A 17,312-nucleotide genomic window follows, 5' to 3' on the forward strand; every position below is an offset into this window, starting at 1 on the left:
TTCTCATGGCACTCTGTACTGGTTTTTTGAGTAAAATCACTTCTCAAATATTTCTAAGACTAGTTATTAGAGCTCAGGAACTTCTATTATTTATCTTGTTTTTCACATTTCAGTTATCTTGGTCTCTCCCATTTGTTGCAGACTCTTCTGAGAAGGATGCCACAGATGAGTTGCTTCTACATACAGTAACCTCCTTATCTGCAGTGTAACTTTCTGTAGTTTTAGCTACCTGCAGTTAATTGTAGTCTAAAAATATTAAATGGAAAATTCCAGAAATAACAATAAGTTTAAAATTGCATGCCATTTGACTAACGTGATGAAATCTCACACAGTCCCATTCCATCCTGCCCAGAACGTGAATTATCCCTTTGTTAACCATAACCTGCCTATTAGTCACTTAGTAGCCATCTCTTATCAGACTGACTATTGCGGTTTCACAACAGTCAAGTGATCTTTATTTTACTTTATAATGGCCCCAAGGCACCAGAGTAGTGATGCTGGAAATTTGCACATGCCAAAGAGAAGCTGTAAAGTTCTTTTTAAGTGAAAAGGTAGAAGTTCTAGACTTAACAAAGAGAGGGGGGAAAATCATATGCTTAGGTTGCTAAGATCTATGGTAAGAATGAATCTTCCATTTATAAAACTGTGCACAAGGTAAAAAGAAATTTGCTGTCACATCTCAAACTGCAAAAGTTTATGGCCACAGTGCATGCTAAGTGCTTAATTAAGATGGAAAAGGCATTAAATTTGTACAGTAAGATATTTTGAGAGAGAAAGACCACATTTACATAGTTTGTATTACAAGATAGTATTGTAATTGTTCTACGCCTTCTCCGATTTTATTATTAGTTATTATTAATCTCTTACTGTGCCTAATTTGTATATTAGACTTTATCTCAGGTTGTGTATTTGTAGGGGAAAAAAGCATAGTATTGGAATAACCAAAAAATTCATTTGGGTTTTTCCACAAGATATTATGTAGAAACTGGAAGGAACCTTTTGGCCGACCCAATATATAAAGGGCCCCCGACCATTTATGCTTTCAGTTGTCCACTGGGGGTGTTGAAAGGTACCCCCCAGGGATAAGGGAGTCTACCATACATGGATGGTGTTTGCTGCTTATCAGGACTGGCTTTCAGTTAGGGGCCAGGGAATGATATAACATGTTGGCAACCAAAATACCAGAAGGCAGAGAAGTTTGCTAGAGGTGCTGTGTCATGGGGCTGGCCACCAAATATTGTCAGGTCTCTCTCTGGAATCATGGTAGGAATGCGTTTCCTTGACCTCTTAAAATTATGTGACCATGCGACTTATTTTGCTCCTTAAAATGTGAGTGACAGTGGTGTGTATAAGAGTATCAGGACCTGCTCTGCCGTGTTCCCTTTTTCCTCCAAGGTAAATGGCAATGTGTGTTTTGCTTGTTTGCTTATTTACTAGATCTAAACCAAATCTATTAATTCTCATTCAGACAACATATGAACATCCACTTGATATGAGCTTGCTCTCCCTAGACCTTTTAATAAGTTCCTGCGCATTCATTTTTAGGTGATCATGAAAAGCCAAGGAGATAAACACCTGTGTTCAACCAGCCATCCTAGACTGAAAGTTTAGTGGAGTCCTTGAGTCTTGATAGCAAATATTTTGGCATTGTTACTAAAGATCCAGTCTTGGATGCCTACAAATAAATGTTTTATGCTTAGGAAGACTTCACAGATGTGAATACAGTCCGGTATGAGTTGTCTACTTCTTGTGCCCTGATCCTCCCTGATTCCCAGGCAGGCAGGATGACTTCTTGAACCAGGTTGGGGTATGGTCCTCCAGGCGATCCCCTCCAACCACCTCTCACTTAAGGGCAGCAGCACCAACTTGCAGGCACAGCCCCTTCACTTTCCAGTCCTTTCAGTGTGGTGTTGTTATATAGTCGCTAAGTTGAGTCTGACTCTTTGCAACCCCAAAGACTGTAGACAACCAGGCCCCTCTGTCCATGGGATTTCCCAGGCAAGAATACTGGAGTGGGTTGCCATTTCTTTCCCTAGGAGATCTTCCCAATCCAGGGATCGAACCCATGTCTCCTGCATTCTTTACCGCTGAGCCTCATAGTATGAGACAAGGTTTTTTGATTAAAAACAATTTTTGCTTCAGGAATGCAAAAAAAAAAAAAAAAAAAAAACATCTTTGAGGATCACAGCAATGGATTTTATACCACAAATCTCTCTTAGAGAAAAGTATTCCTTCTTGGGGAGTTTGAAGACTCATTGGATTCCAGGCATAGAAGATAGTGAAGTGTCAAAAATGAACACAAGATTGTTCAGGGTTGGTGGTGGTTAAAACCTTTTTTGAAGAACATTCCATTTAAACCATTAAACTGACCTGGTAACAGGATCTCCGAAAATTGCTGCTGTTACATGGACTTTTCCTATTTTGTGCTTAACAAATCTTGGTAGCATCACCAGCAGAACCAAAGGCAACAGACATATCTGCTGAGGTCCAAATCAGTTAAATTTCTACATTCCACAGCAAGGGGCATCTGCACTAAGTGTGTGCTCACCAGCCTATTTTTAAGCTTAGATTTGGCACCTGTAGTAACACTGAAAAGGCACCTATTTCCTTTCCTTTCTCAAGCACCCTAGTGGACAGAGGCTGATGGAGAGTAAAGAGCTCAGGGCAGACACACAGCCCAGTTGTGTCTGAATAAAGGTAATCCCTGAATAATGGGGCAGGGCATTGCTGTGCTTGGGCTCTGCTAACCTTTCCTTCTAAGATAAGCTTCTCTGCTCATGACATGGAGTAATGAAATAATGTAAGAGAAAATCCCTGAAGTGAAAAGCAGGGCTTCTGTCCACAAACCAAGGAAACCATCTCTCATGCACTGTTCCCAACAGAGCCCAAAGCCCATCCCAAGGTTGGCATGAAGAGTGACCAGCAAGGGAAAGAGTCCCATTACCAAGCCCCGAAGCACCTTGTCATCCCTCATACCAGATGTCTCCCCTTTGCAGATGCCAGGTATCACTCTGTTGATGGCATGAAAGGCGGGGGTGGTTTACTCCAGGGATTCACAAGAGAGAGTCACACTTTAGGGAAGACAGCAAGACTATCTTTAATTTAATTTTCCATTCTAGTCGCTGCCATTAAGCAGGAGAAATCCAGTTAGAGGGACACAATTTAGTGTCATGAGGAAGCCATGGATAAAAGTTAATACTGTCGCCATTATTCTAGGAGAACATGTAATTTTCGCCATAAGGACAAGTAGTCAGGAAGAACTTCAAAATGATGTTGACCTTAAAATGATGTTGATCTTAAACCTGCCTCAAATTTTCTGAATAATTAATATCACCAGGCTATAAGCACATTTCCTTGCAAAATACCTTTTGTCTGAACTTTACATGTAGATTATTTAGATCATATTTTTCCCTTGTTACAGGTTTCAGCAGCATTAACTTTCTTTGGAAGAAAACCATTGAGTTGATAAGATGCCATGATGGAACATAGGTAATGCCCTGGCTACATTGACTGGGACACTTTTGAACGATTGTATCAAACATGTACAAAAAAAAAAAAAAAAAATCAAAGTTTTTTTTCTTTTGGGAGGGGTAATAATCTTTAAAAATGCATGGGGAGGCATTTTGTGTAAGTTTCTAGTTTTTGCTGTTTACAAAAGTTATCAGAGTATTACTGTCTTTATGTTTATTACTAATGGTTTCTCTGGTTCCAGTTGAAAATGATTTGGGAAGCCCAGGAGTCTGGCTAATATTCTGGCTCAGTTCTCAGAATGTGAGGTCAGTGCAGGTGGGCCGAACAAGGCCATGGCCTTTATCTCCAGCATGAACACCAGGAGGGTCTTGTCAAGTGTCCTCTGCCTTTTGGGAAGCCCAACCACGTAATACGGAAACTTCCATTCTCTGGCAAGTCTTAGCATTTTCTGCCCAAGTGCCAGGTGAGACTGAGGAGAGTGAAGACGTGTCCCCGGCATACTGACATGTGTTTCTGTACGGCCCCTAATCTGATGAATCTTTATCTTTTATAGACTTAGAACTGGTTTTATTCTATAGCTTTTCTTTTAGGTCATCAGTCTTATACTTCAATTTCACATAAGCGATATGTGTTTATCCACAGCTTCATACATGACTCACTCCCACTGACCCTACTTAGCAAACATTCAGGCACATAAGCGAGGTAAGAGCCCCACACCAGGCATATCACCACTAGTTCTGCTTGGAATAGCCAGAATCTTACATGAGAAACACCTGGGAACAGCCTTTGCCATCACACATGTGGACACTTTGGTACAAAGATTATTCCTGACTGAGAAAAAGAAATACATGGTAATTGGTTTACATGCATATTGCAGGAACTGATACTGTAGTTCATAGTCAGTGCAGAGAAGTGGCCTGTGTCACCATCACACAGTGGTAAATTTCCCCATGGAACCTCCACACCCCACACCTAGACACTGGACCTCAGAACTTGGCATGAGGTACAGGTTCTAAAGGTAATTATTGAACAAACGTGTGACATGTGGATCTATCCACATTCAATAGGGATAGATGACATCACTCTCCTTTTTAAGAGCTGATAGTTTGAGAAGGTTCTCTTCAAGAACACAGTGCAAAGGGATTCAGAGCCCATGGGGCATCATGGCCAGCTCTTGGTGAGGACTTGAGCCCAGAGATGTCCTGGACTGGGTGTCCATGGACATCAGTCACCTTTCAAGTGTCAAGGAGCAGCATGGAATAATGTGAAAATGAAAATTTAATGAATGAAATGAAAGCATCCTATCAAGAACTTTCAAGTTTCTAAATTAAAAAAAGCTCACCTGTTTCAACTCAATCCAAGGCTTGTGCATTCTGAAGCCCATCCATCAGAAAAGTAATATGATAGCCAATTCAAGTGGATTCCCCTAGAGCCAAGTGGCCCAAGACCTCATCTGTTCAAAGTCGGAAGGCAAGAGGCCAGAGAGCAATAAAACACTCAGCTCAGGACACTGCACTGGGACCTCTCCAGGACACCCAAGGGGGGCATCCTGGGGGTGTGGACACTCTCCCTGTGTAGGTCTGTTCAGGGTCCTCAGCTCAAGTATGTGGATTAAGGACCCAGAAGAGTTCAGGCAAGGGTCAGGACTTCATATAATTGGGCAAAAATCCTGCATTTGATTCCGCTTTATCTTTTGGGTATGGTATTTTCTTTGATATTCACCCTCAGGGTGATAAGGCATTCCTCCTCTCTCCTGTCTTTAGAGTTGGGCAGAGATGAAAGTTACCTTCGTATCTAAACTGACAAGATTCTGAATTCATCCAACCGCTCTTGGAGTCACCTAGATGTTACACGACCTGAGGGCTTTATGCCATTTCTAAGCTGGGTTTTTCCTGCAGCCTGAAATATCCTTCCCAGATCTCCATTGTCATTTAATTCCTACTTATCCTTTAGGGTGTGGGGGCCATCCTCATCTGTCTGCAGGGCTGGGCGATGAGCCCCACCAGGACTTAGGGCCCCATGGTACCCCTAGAGCCGAGTGGAGCCCCCTCCACCTCACATGTGGGCTCAAGCTGTTTGCCCGAGGGTGCCCTCCCTTGACTGTGACCAGCTCAGTGACAGTTAACTTTTATTTCTGCAACTCAAGCTTAAAATGCAGCAGTGCTGAACAAAAGTTCATAGGGTGAGTGGGCTCACAGGTGGCCGTGTGCATCATCTCAAGAATGTGCATTCCAGAATGTCAGACCTGGATTACACGTCTGTGTCTGATGAAACTTGAATTAGATAGCGACTCATCCATGTGTGAGTGAGCATTCTACACACATCTTCAATAAACAGAATCCCAACTGACATTAGCTGATGATCACAGACCCCAATCCCTAGGATTTGTTAAAGACAGCTTTAGACTTCAAAACGAAGGTGTAACATTTGGAAAGCATTTAGGACAGAACTTTTAGAGGTGGGTGAAGCTAACTGAGCTTATCTTGCTCTGAAGGTTTGCTAAGACTTCAGTGAAGGAGCACTAAGTCGCATGTCAGGGTGGGGACTGCTCTCCTCCAGAGGCTTCCAGTCCACCTGCCTTCTGCATGTGCAGGGGGCCAGGCACAGGCTGGGGTGGAGAATGGGGGGAGCAGAGAAGGACGCTGCCATCATAGGAGGAATGGATGTGCTCGTGCCAAGACCAAAGGCCAACAGGTGCATTAGAACCTGGGGGGAAAGACAGTGCTTCTGTCCTGATCTAAGCGCTCTTGAGGTTGGCAGCTCTGTGGCGCACAGTGGTCATGTACAAAGGACTATGGTGGAACTTTCCTTAGGGCTCTGAGAACTGCCTGGGGGCAGAAGTGGGCACAGCTGCGCTCGACTGCCTTCCACAGAGCGGAGCAATTGCACAGCTCAGCTTACTGGAGCTCAGCACAACATTCAGTTTATAAACATAAAGGGTTCTAATGCTGACTTAAAAAAAAAAGTCAGTAACAAACACTTGCCAGAGGCTGAGGTCTGTTCTTAAGCAGCCTTGCTGCTCAGGTGCAGAGGAGGCAAGGTCAGTCTCATGGCAAACTGGAGCTGGAGTCCAAACAGGGACAGTGGCATCAGACGAAACAGAGAGCGGATGTCCCCAAGGTGCAGAGCACTACTGTCCGAGAGAACTTTCTGCAAGGAAGGAGCACTTCTCTCTGTGACATTCAACGCGGGAGCCCCCTGTCACACGTGGCAACGGGGCATTGAAATGTGGCTCACGGGACTGAGGACTGAAGTTTTATGTTGCTTTAATTTAAACTAATTATATTTAAAATCTGAATGGACGTTGGTGGCCTGTGGTGACTGCACTGGATGGTGCGGCTTTGGGGGGCACCTCCCCCACACTGACTCGTTCCAGTGGCAGCTTCTTTGGCTTTCGTCAGAGCCGGGCAGGAGGCAGAGGTTCCCTCAGGAGGCCAGTCCCACAGCCTGGGCACCCATCTTCAAAGTCCGGAAACCAGCCCTTACTGAGCCGGAAGTGTAATTCTCACTTGCGTGTGGCTCTGGTTTGGCTGTCAGGATTCTGCAGAGTGTCTGTATAGTAGGAGCCCTTTCCGTGAGGTGTCTAGAAGCAGCCTTTGCTCCAGACCAGGGCTCCTGTACCAACAGAGAAAGGCAGCCGTGCATGGATTCTCCTCTCTGCTCGCTCTGTGGGACAGGGGGAACAACTGTGATCCCGTCCCCGTACCGGGGGAACGCGCCTGAAATGCCTCCATCCAAAGCAGCTCTGGGAATTGGAAGCTTCTAGCTCAGCTCCACTCAGCGAGTTATCCTGGTGCCGTCATCCTTGGCGGTGTCAGGGGAAGGGACACTCACTCACCCTCCGGGCGACTTGCCCACCTCGTGCTCCTCTCATTGAGTGGGTGTCAAGAAGCTACTTCCCTGGACATTGTAAGTTGGCAGCCACCAGGCGGGCAATCAGAAACTCTCCCACCTCTGGGCAAGGCAGCCCACACACATAGGCTGTGAAGATGGTTCCAGCGGAAAGACTGTGCTGCCCATCAGCTGAACCCTTCGACTTCTCCAGGCCCGGGGAGGGGGCCGGGCTACCTCTGGGACAAGGGAGTCACAGGGACTCTGCAGTCCCATCCAGCAGCCGCATCACGGACGTCCCAGAACATGGGGCTTCAGGCATGTTTAGTGATGTGTGTAAATGCTATCCTTTTATTGTCAGAAAATTCAGGGACAGAAAAGAACCTCATCATTTTACACGGGTAAAAACGATGTGGACAAGTGTCTCTGTTGTCACCTTTGTATGCGGGACAGACAGACAGACGAGCTGGCGCGCCCTGCGAGAGGGGCGGGGGTGGGGGGAGGCTGGTGGGACAGGGAGCCACTGCATGAGAATGGACCTCGGGGGCCAACCCACAGCACTGGGACAGACTATTCAGGTCAAAGAACCTAAACATATCATTCTGGCTATAATGTTTTTCTCTGCCTTTCAGAAATCCTAAGACTAAAGTGCAGGGTGCCCTAAATACTATTGTGGGTGCGTGCTCAGTCACTCAGTTGTGTCCAATTCTTTGCAACTCCGTGGACTGTAGCCCACCAAGCTCGTAAGCTCCTCTGCCCCTGGGGATTCTCCAGGCAAGAATACTGGGGTGGATTGCCATTTCCTTCTCCAGGGGAATCTTCCCAACCCAGGGATCGAACCTGCGCCTCTTGCAATGGCAGGAAGATTCTTTACTGCTGTGCCACCTGGGAAGCCTCCCTAACTATTATTAACTGGTCCATACATGTAAGATGCAAGGAAGCCAAGTGATCATTGACTTTGGTCAAGAGAGGATCCAGTAAGATTGGCTTTGGGGCAATAAAATGCACAGCACTTGTAGGCTGTCCGGTTGCTGCAGCAACACCCTGGGGACCGCGCTCACCCGTCTGCTCTCAGTGGCCGGGGCCACCTTTCCTGAGGCTCGAGCTCACCTGTGCCCCGAGCATGGCTGAAGTCGCCCTTGACCACGCGGCAGGTCTTGCCGTCCCCGCTGCAGACCCCACACCGGTCTTCTTTGGCCGCAGACCCGATGATGCCATCACAGCCGATTTTCTAAACAAGCAGAGTGCTGGGTTATTCTGAGTGTAGCACTCAGAGGCACACCCTGCAGGGCTGACTCTCCATGAGGCCCAGCAGGCTGGCGCGGGAGGGCTCACAACACCTCCAGAGGCCCAAGCAAATATTTTAAAACCCGGAGAGAAAAAGAATACAATCCAGCTTGTATTACATTTGCCCTTACACCACATAGTCATCAAATACCTGCGTTAGTGTCTGTTAGGGAGAAGGGATCTGTGAAGGCCCAGGGGCCTGGAACTCACACTGGGGCCCGGGCCAGGCCCTTCCAGAGCCACCCGAGGTGGGGCCATGGGGAGAAGGGAAGCCAGCTCCCACACCTCCCGGCATGGCCACAGTTTCACATGACCCATGTTCCCCTTGGAGCTGCGTCAGTCCGTGATTCTATCTCGGCTGGAATAGCCAACAGTCTCAGAAGACACGGCAGACACCATAGTGACTTTTCTGCTGGGGTCAGGAAGCCCAGAGCTCACTCAGGCTGGCTGGGCGTGAGTCCCCTAGTCCTCAGTCAGGGGGATTTAGCCCAGGAAGATACCCTGCTGCTCAAATTTTTTCAAATTTTTTTCAGACAGGCCTGTCTGAGGGCAGAGGAGGGTCACCCTGACCCTGGCTGGCCCCAGGGAAGCACAGTCAGTTCATAAAAAGTGGAAAAAGGTTGTGAATTCCTGTTTCTCCTTAAAAAAAAATTCACGAGACTTTTATGGTCTGCAAAATAACATACCTGAGTTTATGTTACGGTAAACACTGGTGTGTTTAATTATTTGCTAGTTAAATTGCTAAAATGTCTCTCCACCCATCTCCCCTGGAGTAAAGAATTCCAGAACAAGAACTGGGTCTCCACTGCCCTGTACCCTGCATCAGGCTGGGAAGGGTTCTAATCCAGACAAGCCAAGCCCAGGTGACTGCACCCCTTCCCCCTTCTGTGTCCCTGCTCCCAAGGGGGCAGGGCACGGAGGCAAAGGCTTGGCCCCGCAGCTCACCCAATGAACCAGAACCCTCTGTTTCATAAGGGCAGTGATTCTTAAACATCAAGGTGCATCCACCTCACCAGGAGGGCCGTGAAAACACAGGTGCAGGACCCATTCCCAGAGTTTCTGATCCAGCAGGGCTGAATGGACCCGAGTATCTCTATTTCTGTGAAGTTCCCAAGTGCTGCTGCAGCTGCTGGCCGGGACCACACTCAGAGAACCCTGGCAGCGTGGCATGCTACACGAAGCACAAATGAGGCTTCATTCTGAACAGTGTGGAGTCTCGCCCTTGGACGCTTTTGTTTCTTTGGGAAAGAATTAGTGAGAACTTATTATCATGTGTCCAAAAATGATATCGTCACTGAATGTATTTCAGCGAAGACTTGAAGATATGCTAAGGGCAAAACAAATTTGGTTCCCAAATGAAATGAAAACTGAAAAAGGGCAATACATTTTTAAAAAAGAAACTCCAATGTGTCCAAAGTTAGTATAAAAACAGCTACAGGGCGAGAAGATCAGGGGCTTTGGCAGCCAGAGACCAGACAAGGTGTGAACAGAGAAAGTGAATGAAGGGGTGAATCAGTGACGAATGGAGACCCCGACTGGTAAGCGGCATTGACTGTCACACCTTGCCAGGGCAGACCACCCCGTGAGACCTGGAAGTAGGCGAGCTGGATCATGTGGCAGGAGCTGCCTAGGTTCACGATCTGGACTGCTGGCTAATTCCTGGGAAGACGCTTAACACAAAATTACAGGCACTATGAACAGAAGGCAGCCAAGATCCAAAATTCTCCTCAACCGGCAGCCTCTGCAATTCCCTGTGGTCAGATCTGTGTGCCACATGTGCGCTGCCCAATTTTGAGTCTCCTGTTCCAGAGTCCAACGTCCCGGTCCCTAGCCTGTTTCCAGTACTGCCACAGGGCCAAGACCCCCAAGCTGGCCCCTGCACCTTGCCTCTTTCACGTCACCCTGACCTGTCCCCACGTGGCTTCCCCGTCTCCAGGTATTCTCAGCTCTAGACTCCTCTCACACTGGTTTCCTATTATGCTTTTAATCACACTGCGGCTCAGCAATAGTGGGTCTCTGATTTGAGCAGGTATCACTGATATCTCAGTCAGGATGTCCAGATAAAAGTTTTCTGGATACTCTACGCTAACAGCCCTCCTGGTCTGGACAGCTTTCCCCAGCCCAGCGAAGGCACGTGGCAAACCTAGGGGCCACACAGTGAGTGTCTGGCAGGGCCAGGAATGGTCCTTCACCTCCTGCCTCCTAGCCTCAGGCTGGCTTGGGAACCCTGATGTCCCCAGCCTGGGACTGAGGCCACTGTAAGACATTCTGGACAAGGTCAGGCCTCTCCCCAGAGCATGCTGGGTTTGTGAGAACTTTGAAATGCTCAGAATAGGGAAGCTAAAAGAACACCAGAAACACTACCTTTGGGAAAAGGAGGTGTTGGGGCAGAATCCATGCTGGAATTTCAAAAGGCTACTTGTTGTCTGGCTGAGATCGTGTGTGTGTGGCTGTGTGTGCATGCGTGTGCACGTGTGTGTGTGCGTATGTGCTCAGTTGCTCAGGCTCCTCTGTCCATGGATTTTCCTGGTAAGACACAGCTAGGAGGCGAAGTCTGCATTTCAAATCTGCCAGACTAAGAATTCACCTGGATGCAAGATGGACAGGCATGGGAGGAGCTTCCAGGAGTAGGATGAGGGACTCACTGGGAAGAAGGACACCACTTTCCTAAATGAGCAAACTGCTTTCCCTCCCAAGGGTCCCCTGAAAGAAGGATCTTGGTGGGGAAAAGAAAGTGAGAATGAGGAAGGGCAGTAGTGCAAATGAATGCTCGCAAAGCCCCTGCATAGCCAGGGCAGCATCAGGTGTCCTCAGGGGCCCCCTCCCCTGACAGGAGACACTGCCGCTCCGGACAAGCAGAGGCAGGTAGGGGGGCCCACGATGAGAACCACTGTGATTCTCACCATTGCTCCTAAAACATAACATAAAGAATGTGTGCATGCTTGCTCAGTAGCAGGCCCCAGCTGACACTGAGTTAGACCTCATGGGATCCAATGTTTAAGAATATGCAACGTTTGGAATTGGTTTCCATTTTTTCAGGGATGAAGTCACCATCAGTTGGGGGCCTGGTGAGACGAGACTGTCCACGGGACTGCTGGGCGCCCTGTGGCTTTGCAACACTTGGGTATGCTTGGACTGCAAGGAGCCAGCCCTCGCCTCTTTTTGAGAGTCCAGGTTATTCACAGGTAAGTCCAGGGGCCCACTGTCAGCATCTGTTTCTCTGAGGAGGTGTTGCACCATCCTTTCCAAAACATGAGCCCCCTGCTTATTTTTTCACTGGGGTGATGACTCTTGAGGGCTAAAATTAGTCTACCAAGATGGTATGCCCTTCCACACAGTCCTCACTTAGCACCTGCTAAAGGAACAACGCCTCCTGGTCTGACCAGCTGTGGTCAATGTCCAGAACAGAGAGATGACCTCCTGGGCCCAGGAACACAAGCTCACCAAACTCCAGCAGGCTGCAGTCACCTGGAGGCCTGGGTAGGTCACCCATTGCCCAAGGATTTGTGTTCCTGCTGAATTCCCAGGTGAGGCTGCAGGCCCAGGGCCTCGTGGAAGACCACTGGGCTAGGTTTGGAGCTCAGAGAGGGACCTTCTTGGAGACAGCCACTGCTGAGAGACCCCAGCCCTGTGTCCTGAAGAAGTGTCCCTTCCTGTCGGGAAAGGTCCCATGCCTGGAGCTCCCACTGGAGCTGTGCCCCTGAGCCAAAGCCGTTCTGGGCTGAGGACCCCTCAATGGATGTGGGGGCCTCCCTGTGCTCTCGGAAATGGGGCACACTTACAGTGGTGCTCAGGTCAAGTAAAGAACCCACAGGAAGCTCCATCATGACAGAACGTCTGGTTATAAATCACAAAATGCCTTTGGCGAGGGCCTCACAGACCACCTGGATGCTGGTTTATGGCTGTTCAGAACTTCTGACTCACAGGTCTCTACCCAGGAAGCAGAGACCCAGATCTGGGAACCTTCAACAGCCTTGTTTGTAGGACTCACAGCATCTTCCATGTTAAACTGTCAAAGGCTGGATACAGGGGGAAGGTTCTCCGTTATTTTCTCTTCTTTCCTTACCCAGCATTCTGCTTTAATTTTTTTTTTTTAATTTTATTTTATTTTTAAACTTTACAATATTGTATTAGTTTTGCCAAATATCGAAATGAATCCACCACAGGTATACCGGCGTTCCCCATCCTGAACCCTCCACCCTCCTCCCTCCCCTCCCCTCCCTCTGGGTCGTCCCAGTGCACCAGCCCCAAGCATCCAGTACCATGCATCGAACCTGGACTGGCGACTCGTTTCATACATGATATTATACATGTTTCAATGCTATTCTCCCAAATCTCCCCACCCTCTCCCTCTCCCACAGAGTCCATAAGACTGATCTATACATCGGTGTCTCTTTTGCTGTCTCGTACACAGGGTTATTGTTACCATCTTTCTAAATTCCATATATATGTGTTAGTATACTGTATTGGTGTTTTTCTTTCTGGCTTACCTCACTCTGTATAATACGTTCCAGTTTCATCCATCTCATTAGAACTGATTCAAATGTATTCTTTTTAATGGCTGAGTAATACTCCATTGTGTATATGTACCACTGCTTTCTTATCCATTCATCTGCTGATGGGCATCTAGGTTGCTTCCATGTCCTGGCTACTATAAACAGTGCTGCGATGAACATTGGGGTACATGTGTCTCTTTCCCTTCTGGTTTCCTCAGTGTGTATGCCCAGCAGTGGGATTGCTGGATCATAAGGCAGTTCTATTTCCAGTTTTTTAAGGAATCTCCACAGTGGCTGTACTAGTTTGCATTCCCACCAACAGTGTAAGAGAGTTCCCTTTTCTCCTCACCCTCTCCAGCATTTATTGCTTGTAGACTTGTGGATCACAGCCATTCTGACTGGCGTGAAATGGTACGTCATAGTGGTTTTGATTTGCATTTCTCTGATAATGAGTGATGTTGAGCATCCTTTCATGTGTTTGTTAGCCATCTGTATGTCTTCTTTGGTGAAATGTCTATTTAGTTCTTTGGCCCATTTTTTGATTGGGTCATTTATTTTTCTGGAGTTGAGCTGTAGGAGTTGCTTGTATATTTTTGAGATTAGTTGTTTGTCCGTTGCTTCATTTGCTATTATTTTCTCCCATTCTGAAGGCTGCCTTTTCACCTTGCTAATAGTTTCCTTTGTTGTGCAGAAGCTTTTAAGTTTAATTAGGTCCCATTTGTTTATTTTTGCTTTTATTTCCAATATTCTGGGAGGTGGGTCATAGAGGATCCTGCTGTGATGTATGTCAGAGAGTGTTTTGTCTATGTTCTCCTCTAGGAGTTTTATAGTTTCTGGTCTTACGTTGAGATCTTTAATCCATTTTGAGTTTATTTTTGTGTATGGTGTTAGAAAGTGTTCTAGTTTCATTCTTTTACAAGTGGTTGACCAGTTTTCCCAGCATCACTTGTTAAAGAGATTGTCTTTAATCCATTGTATATTCTTGCCTCCTTTGTCAAAGATAAGATGTCCATATGTGTGTGGATTTATCTCTGGGCTTTCTATTTTGTTCCATTGATCTATATTTCTGTCTTTGTGCCAGTACCATACTGTCTTGATAACTGTGGCTTTGTAGTAGAGCCTGAAGTCAGGTAGGTTGATTCCTCCAGTTCCATTCTTCTTTCTCAAGATCGCTTTGGCTATTTGAGGTTTTTTGTATTTCCATACAAATTGTGAAATTATTTGTTCTAGCTCTGTGAATAATACCGTTGGTAGCTTGACAGGGATTGCATTGAATCTATAAATTGCTTTGGGTAGTATACTCATTTTCACTATATTGATTCTTCCGATCCATGAACATGGTATATTTCTCCATCTATTAGTGTCCTCTTTGATTTCTTTCACCAGTGTTTTATAGTTTTCTATATATAGGTCTTTAGTTTCTTTAGGTAGATATATTCCTAAGTATTTTATTCTTTTCGTTGCAATGGTGAATGGAATTGTTTCCTTCTCTTTCAGTTTTCTCATTATTAGTGTATAGGAATGCAAGGGATTTCTGTGTGTTGATTTTATATCCTGCAACTTTACTATAATCATTGATTAGTTCTAGTAATTTTCTGGTGGAGTCTTTAGGGTTTTCTATGTAAAGGATCATGTCATCTGCATGCAAACACTTGCTTCTTTTGTTAAAACTTCACCTCTCAGAACAAAAGTGTCCTCAGACATGACTTCAGATTGTAGACAGCTGGCTTCTGGATTAGGGCAAAGCTACCTGGCAAGTGGGCAGTCAGCTTCTCTTCTGAAAATGCTAATGCGTGAACTGAGGAGAGTTACACATTTGGATACAAGCCTCAGTTTTCCCATTCTAAAAATAAGAGTATTAACCTCAGTCTCTGAGGGTTGCTGCAAAAATTACCTCTGTTCTAGTTGGAGAAACCCAAGTTCACCTCTCAGGCCCAGATGAGAGGTGGGCCCTGTTGAGATGGATGGAGCCTGCTCCTGGGCCACCTTCCTTCTACGAGGCTGGGGAACAAGCTACCCCTCCTCCGATTTGAGCAGAGGAGGGCTCAACAGGTAATTGTCATCTCTCCCTTTTCTGCCACAGACTCCCTCCTCTCCAGAAAAGGCAGAGGGGAAGGAGAAGGCCTGCAGAACCGCATCTCCCCTCTCCGCACACAAGCCAAGTGCAGAGGCCCATGTGCAGGCGGGCTCTCCTGTATTGTCAAGCAGCCCCACCTGCAGCAGGTCGTGGTCTGTCCCCGTGGGATTTTCAGGTCAGGTACACACAGGGATGCGGGCAGGGTCACCCTGTAAGTTAATTCTTTGGGGCACCCAGGGGCTGGGACAGTTTTGCATGCTGTGCTCTCTGCCTGGTATTATTTTAGATGACAACTGCATTTAAAGGCAGGGCATGCAGGGCATGCATGTCTCTGAACAGCAGTGAATCTGAAAACCAAGGGGCAACAGCCAAACTAATCTGCCAACAGTGGTATTTCCTCCCTCTGCTACAGCATAGTTCAAGAAACACATTATATACTTGGAAGAGGCTGGATTCTCCGATCCCCCCGCCCCCCACCCAGATGCTGACTGTCACAGATTTAATGACTGTGTTTATGAGGTTTGGTGTTCTAGAGGACAAGATGACAAAACCAAAGGAAACTCCAAACAACTCACTCTTGCATCTTCCCATTTATCCCAGGGATCACTTTTCTACAGGCACTAGGAAAACCTGCTACCCATTTCTGAGCTTTCAAAGCAGTTGCTAGTCAGCATCCGCTGGTCAGAGCTCTGTTCTGCTGATGAGCCAGGGTGCGTGTGACACCAAGGGGAGGACACTGTCCAGGGTGTACTTAACTGAAGGTTCAGGGTGGTTGGGACCTGGCGGGAAAGGCACAAGTTCATTCAGTAAAGACAGTTCCTATGGAACATGCAAAACGCCTAGGAGAGCATTAGTACTCAGGGCTGTGTTCTGGAGGAGGGCAAAGGATGGACCATGAACAGCACAGAAGTGAGGAATATCCACTTCAGTGCTGGAAAACCTGAATGCTTTCCCCGGCATCCTGCCCTTGTTGATGGACGATCACCAGCCACAGATAACCTCCTGGTCACCACATCCATTGACCATGTCTCCATCCTCATCTTTGGCCTGTCACTTTTTAGCATCTGACGCCCCATCTGTGCTGTGCATTGATTCATTCACCCAAAGCATGGTCACATGCCTGTTATGTGCCAGACCGGGAATAAAGATGCTAAGACAGAGGCCGAGAAGGGGGCAAACTCTTGTGTGCTTCTCTCGGGCCCCATGGACGGCTCTTTCCCCTCCTCTCTTGCCCTGGACTCTGCAGAAGTGGGTAGCTCTTGTGCCCCTTCTGCTCCTGATTTTCCTTGGTAATGTCACCTTCTCCTTAAGCTGCAACCATCACTCACGTGCAGATAGCTCTTAAACCTCATACTTGCCCCCCACCCAGGCTCACAGGGGCTGGTCTGCTGACAATCCTTACTCCCCCTGACTTTCCAGCCAGGACACTGACCTCAGTGTGGCCACCCTGAGACACTGGCTCCTCCTCCAAAGCTGCAGGCTCCAGACTTCTCAGTTCAGGACACTTCCGCCCACTCTCCTGGAACTCACAGATGCGGCCGCCTTCCCAGCCCTGACCCAAGCCCTCCAGGCCACTTCCGGTCCTCTTCATAATACACTCACTCAGGTGCCGGCTCAGACCTTGGTGCCCCGCGACCCCTCCAGTGCCTGTTTCTTATCTGTGCTCATGGCCACTACCCAGGTGAGGCCTGATTACTCAGCAAAGGGCCGACTGCACGGGTTTTTGCTCTTCTGCTCCGGGACTGACCCTCACCAGGGAAGATGAGTGGGTAGTGGCCATGGACCCCACTGCCTGCAGAGCATGCCCACATTTCCTCAATCTCGTCTGAACCCCTCGTCTGCCCTCCCCCTCCTCCTGGCACATACCATGGCCCACTGCCTCCCGCATGCTCCCACGAGCTCCACCGTCAGAAGAAACCTGGAGCCCCACCACCGCCGGCCAAGCCCTGCACAGCCTGGACCACGGCACCTCCCCCACACCCGCCCCTGTTTCTGGAATGCCCGCCCCCCCCACCCGCACACCCCTGCCTTTTGCCAGGAGCACTGGCCCTGCCCCATCTCCACCAGGCCGGCTCTATCTCTTCACAGGGCCCTGCCATGCCGCCCACAGCTTACTTTCCATGACCCCATTTCCCTCCTCACGTGGGCCA

General features: G+C 47.7%; 1 protein-coding gene across 6 annotated transcripts in view; it reads right to left on the reverse strand.

Annotated features, from left to right (window-relative positions):
* Positions 1–17,312, reverse strand: part of ADAMTS17 (ADAM metallopeptidase with thrombospondin type 1 motif 17) — a 406,696-nt gene that overhangs the window by 108,396 nt on the left and 280,988 nt on the right. For 3 of the 6 annotated variants that reach the window (XM_086364865.1, XM_086364864.1, XM_086364863.1), the window contains exons 15-16: positions 8,413–8,533; positions 4,234–4,302 (exon numbers count right to left, since the gene is read on the reverse strand). In XM_086364865.1, coding sequence (XP_086220991.1) covers positions 4,234–4,302; positions 8,413–8,533 — 190 coding nt within the window. Of the gene's footprint in view, positions 1–4,233; positions 4,303–6,720; positions 7,138–8,412; positions 8,534–17,312 lie in introns of those variants that run through there. The other 3 variants (XM_086364868.1, XM_086364867.1, XM_086364869.1) reach the window with 2 other exon arrangements.

Source organism: Bos grunniens, chromosome 21 (genome assembly GCF_055505025.1).
Source record: "Bos grunniens cultivar Pamir isolate PY7600 chromosome 21, Bosgru_T2T1.0, whole genome shotgun sequence".
NCBI classification, from domain to species: domain Eukaryota; kingdom Metazoa; phylum Chordata; class Mammalia; order Artiodactyla; family Bovidae; genus Bos; species Bos grunniens.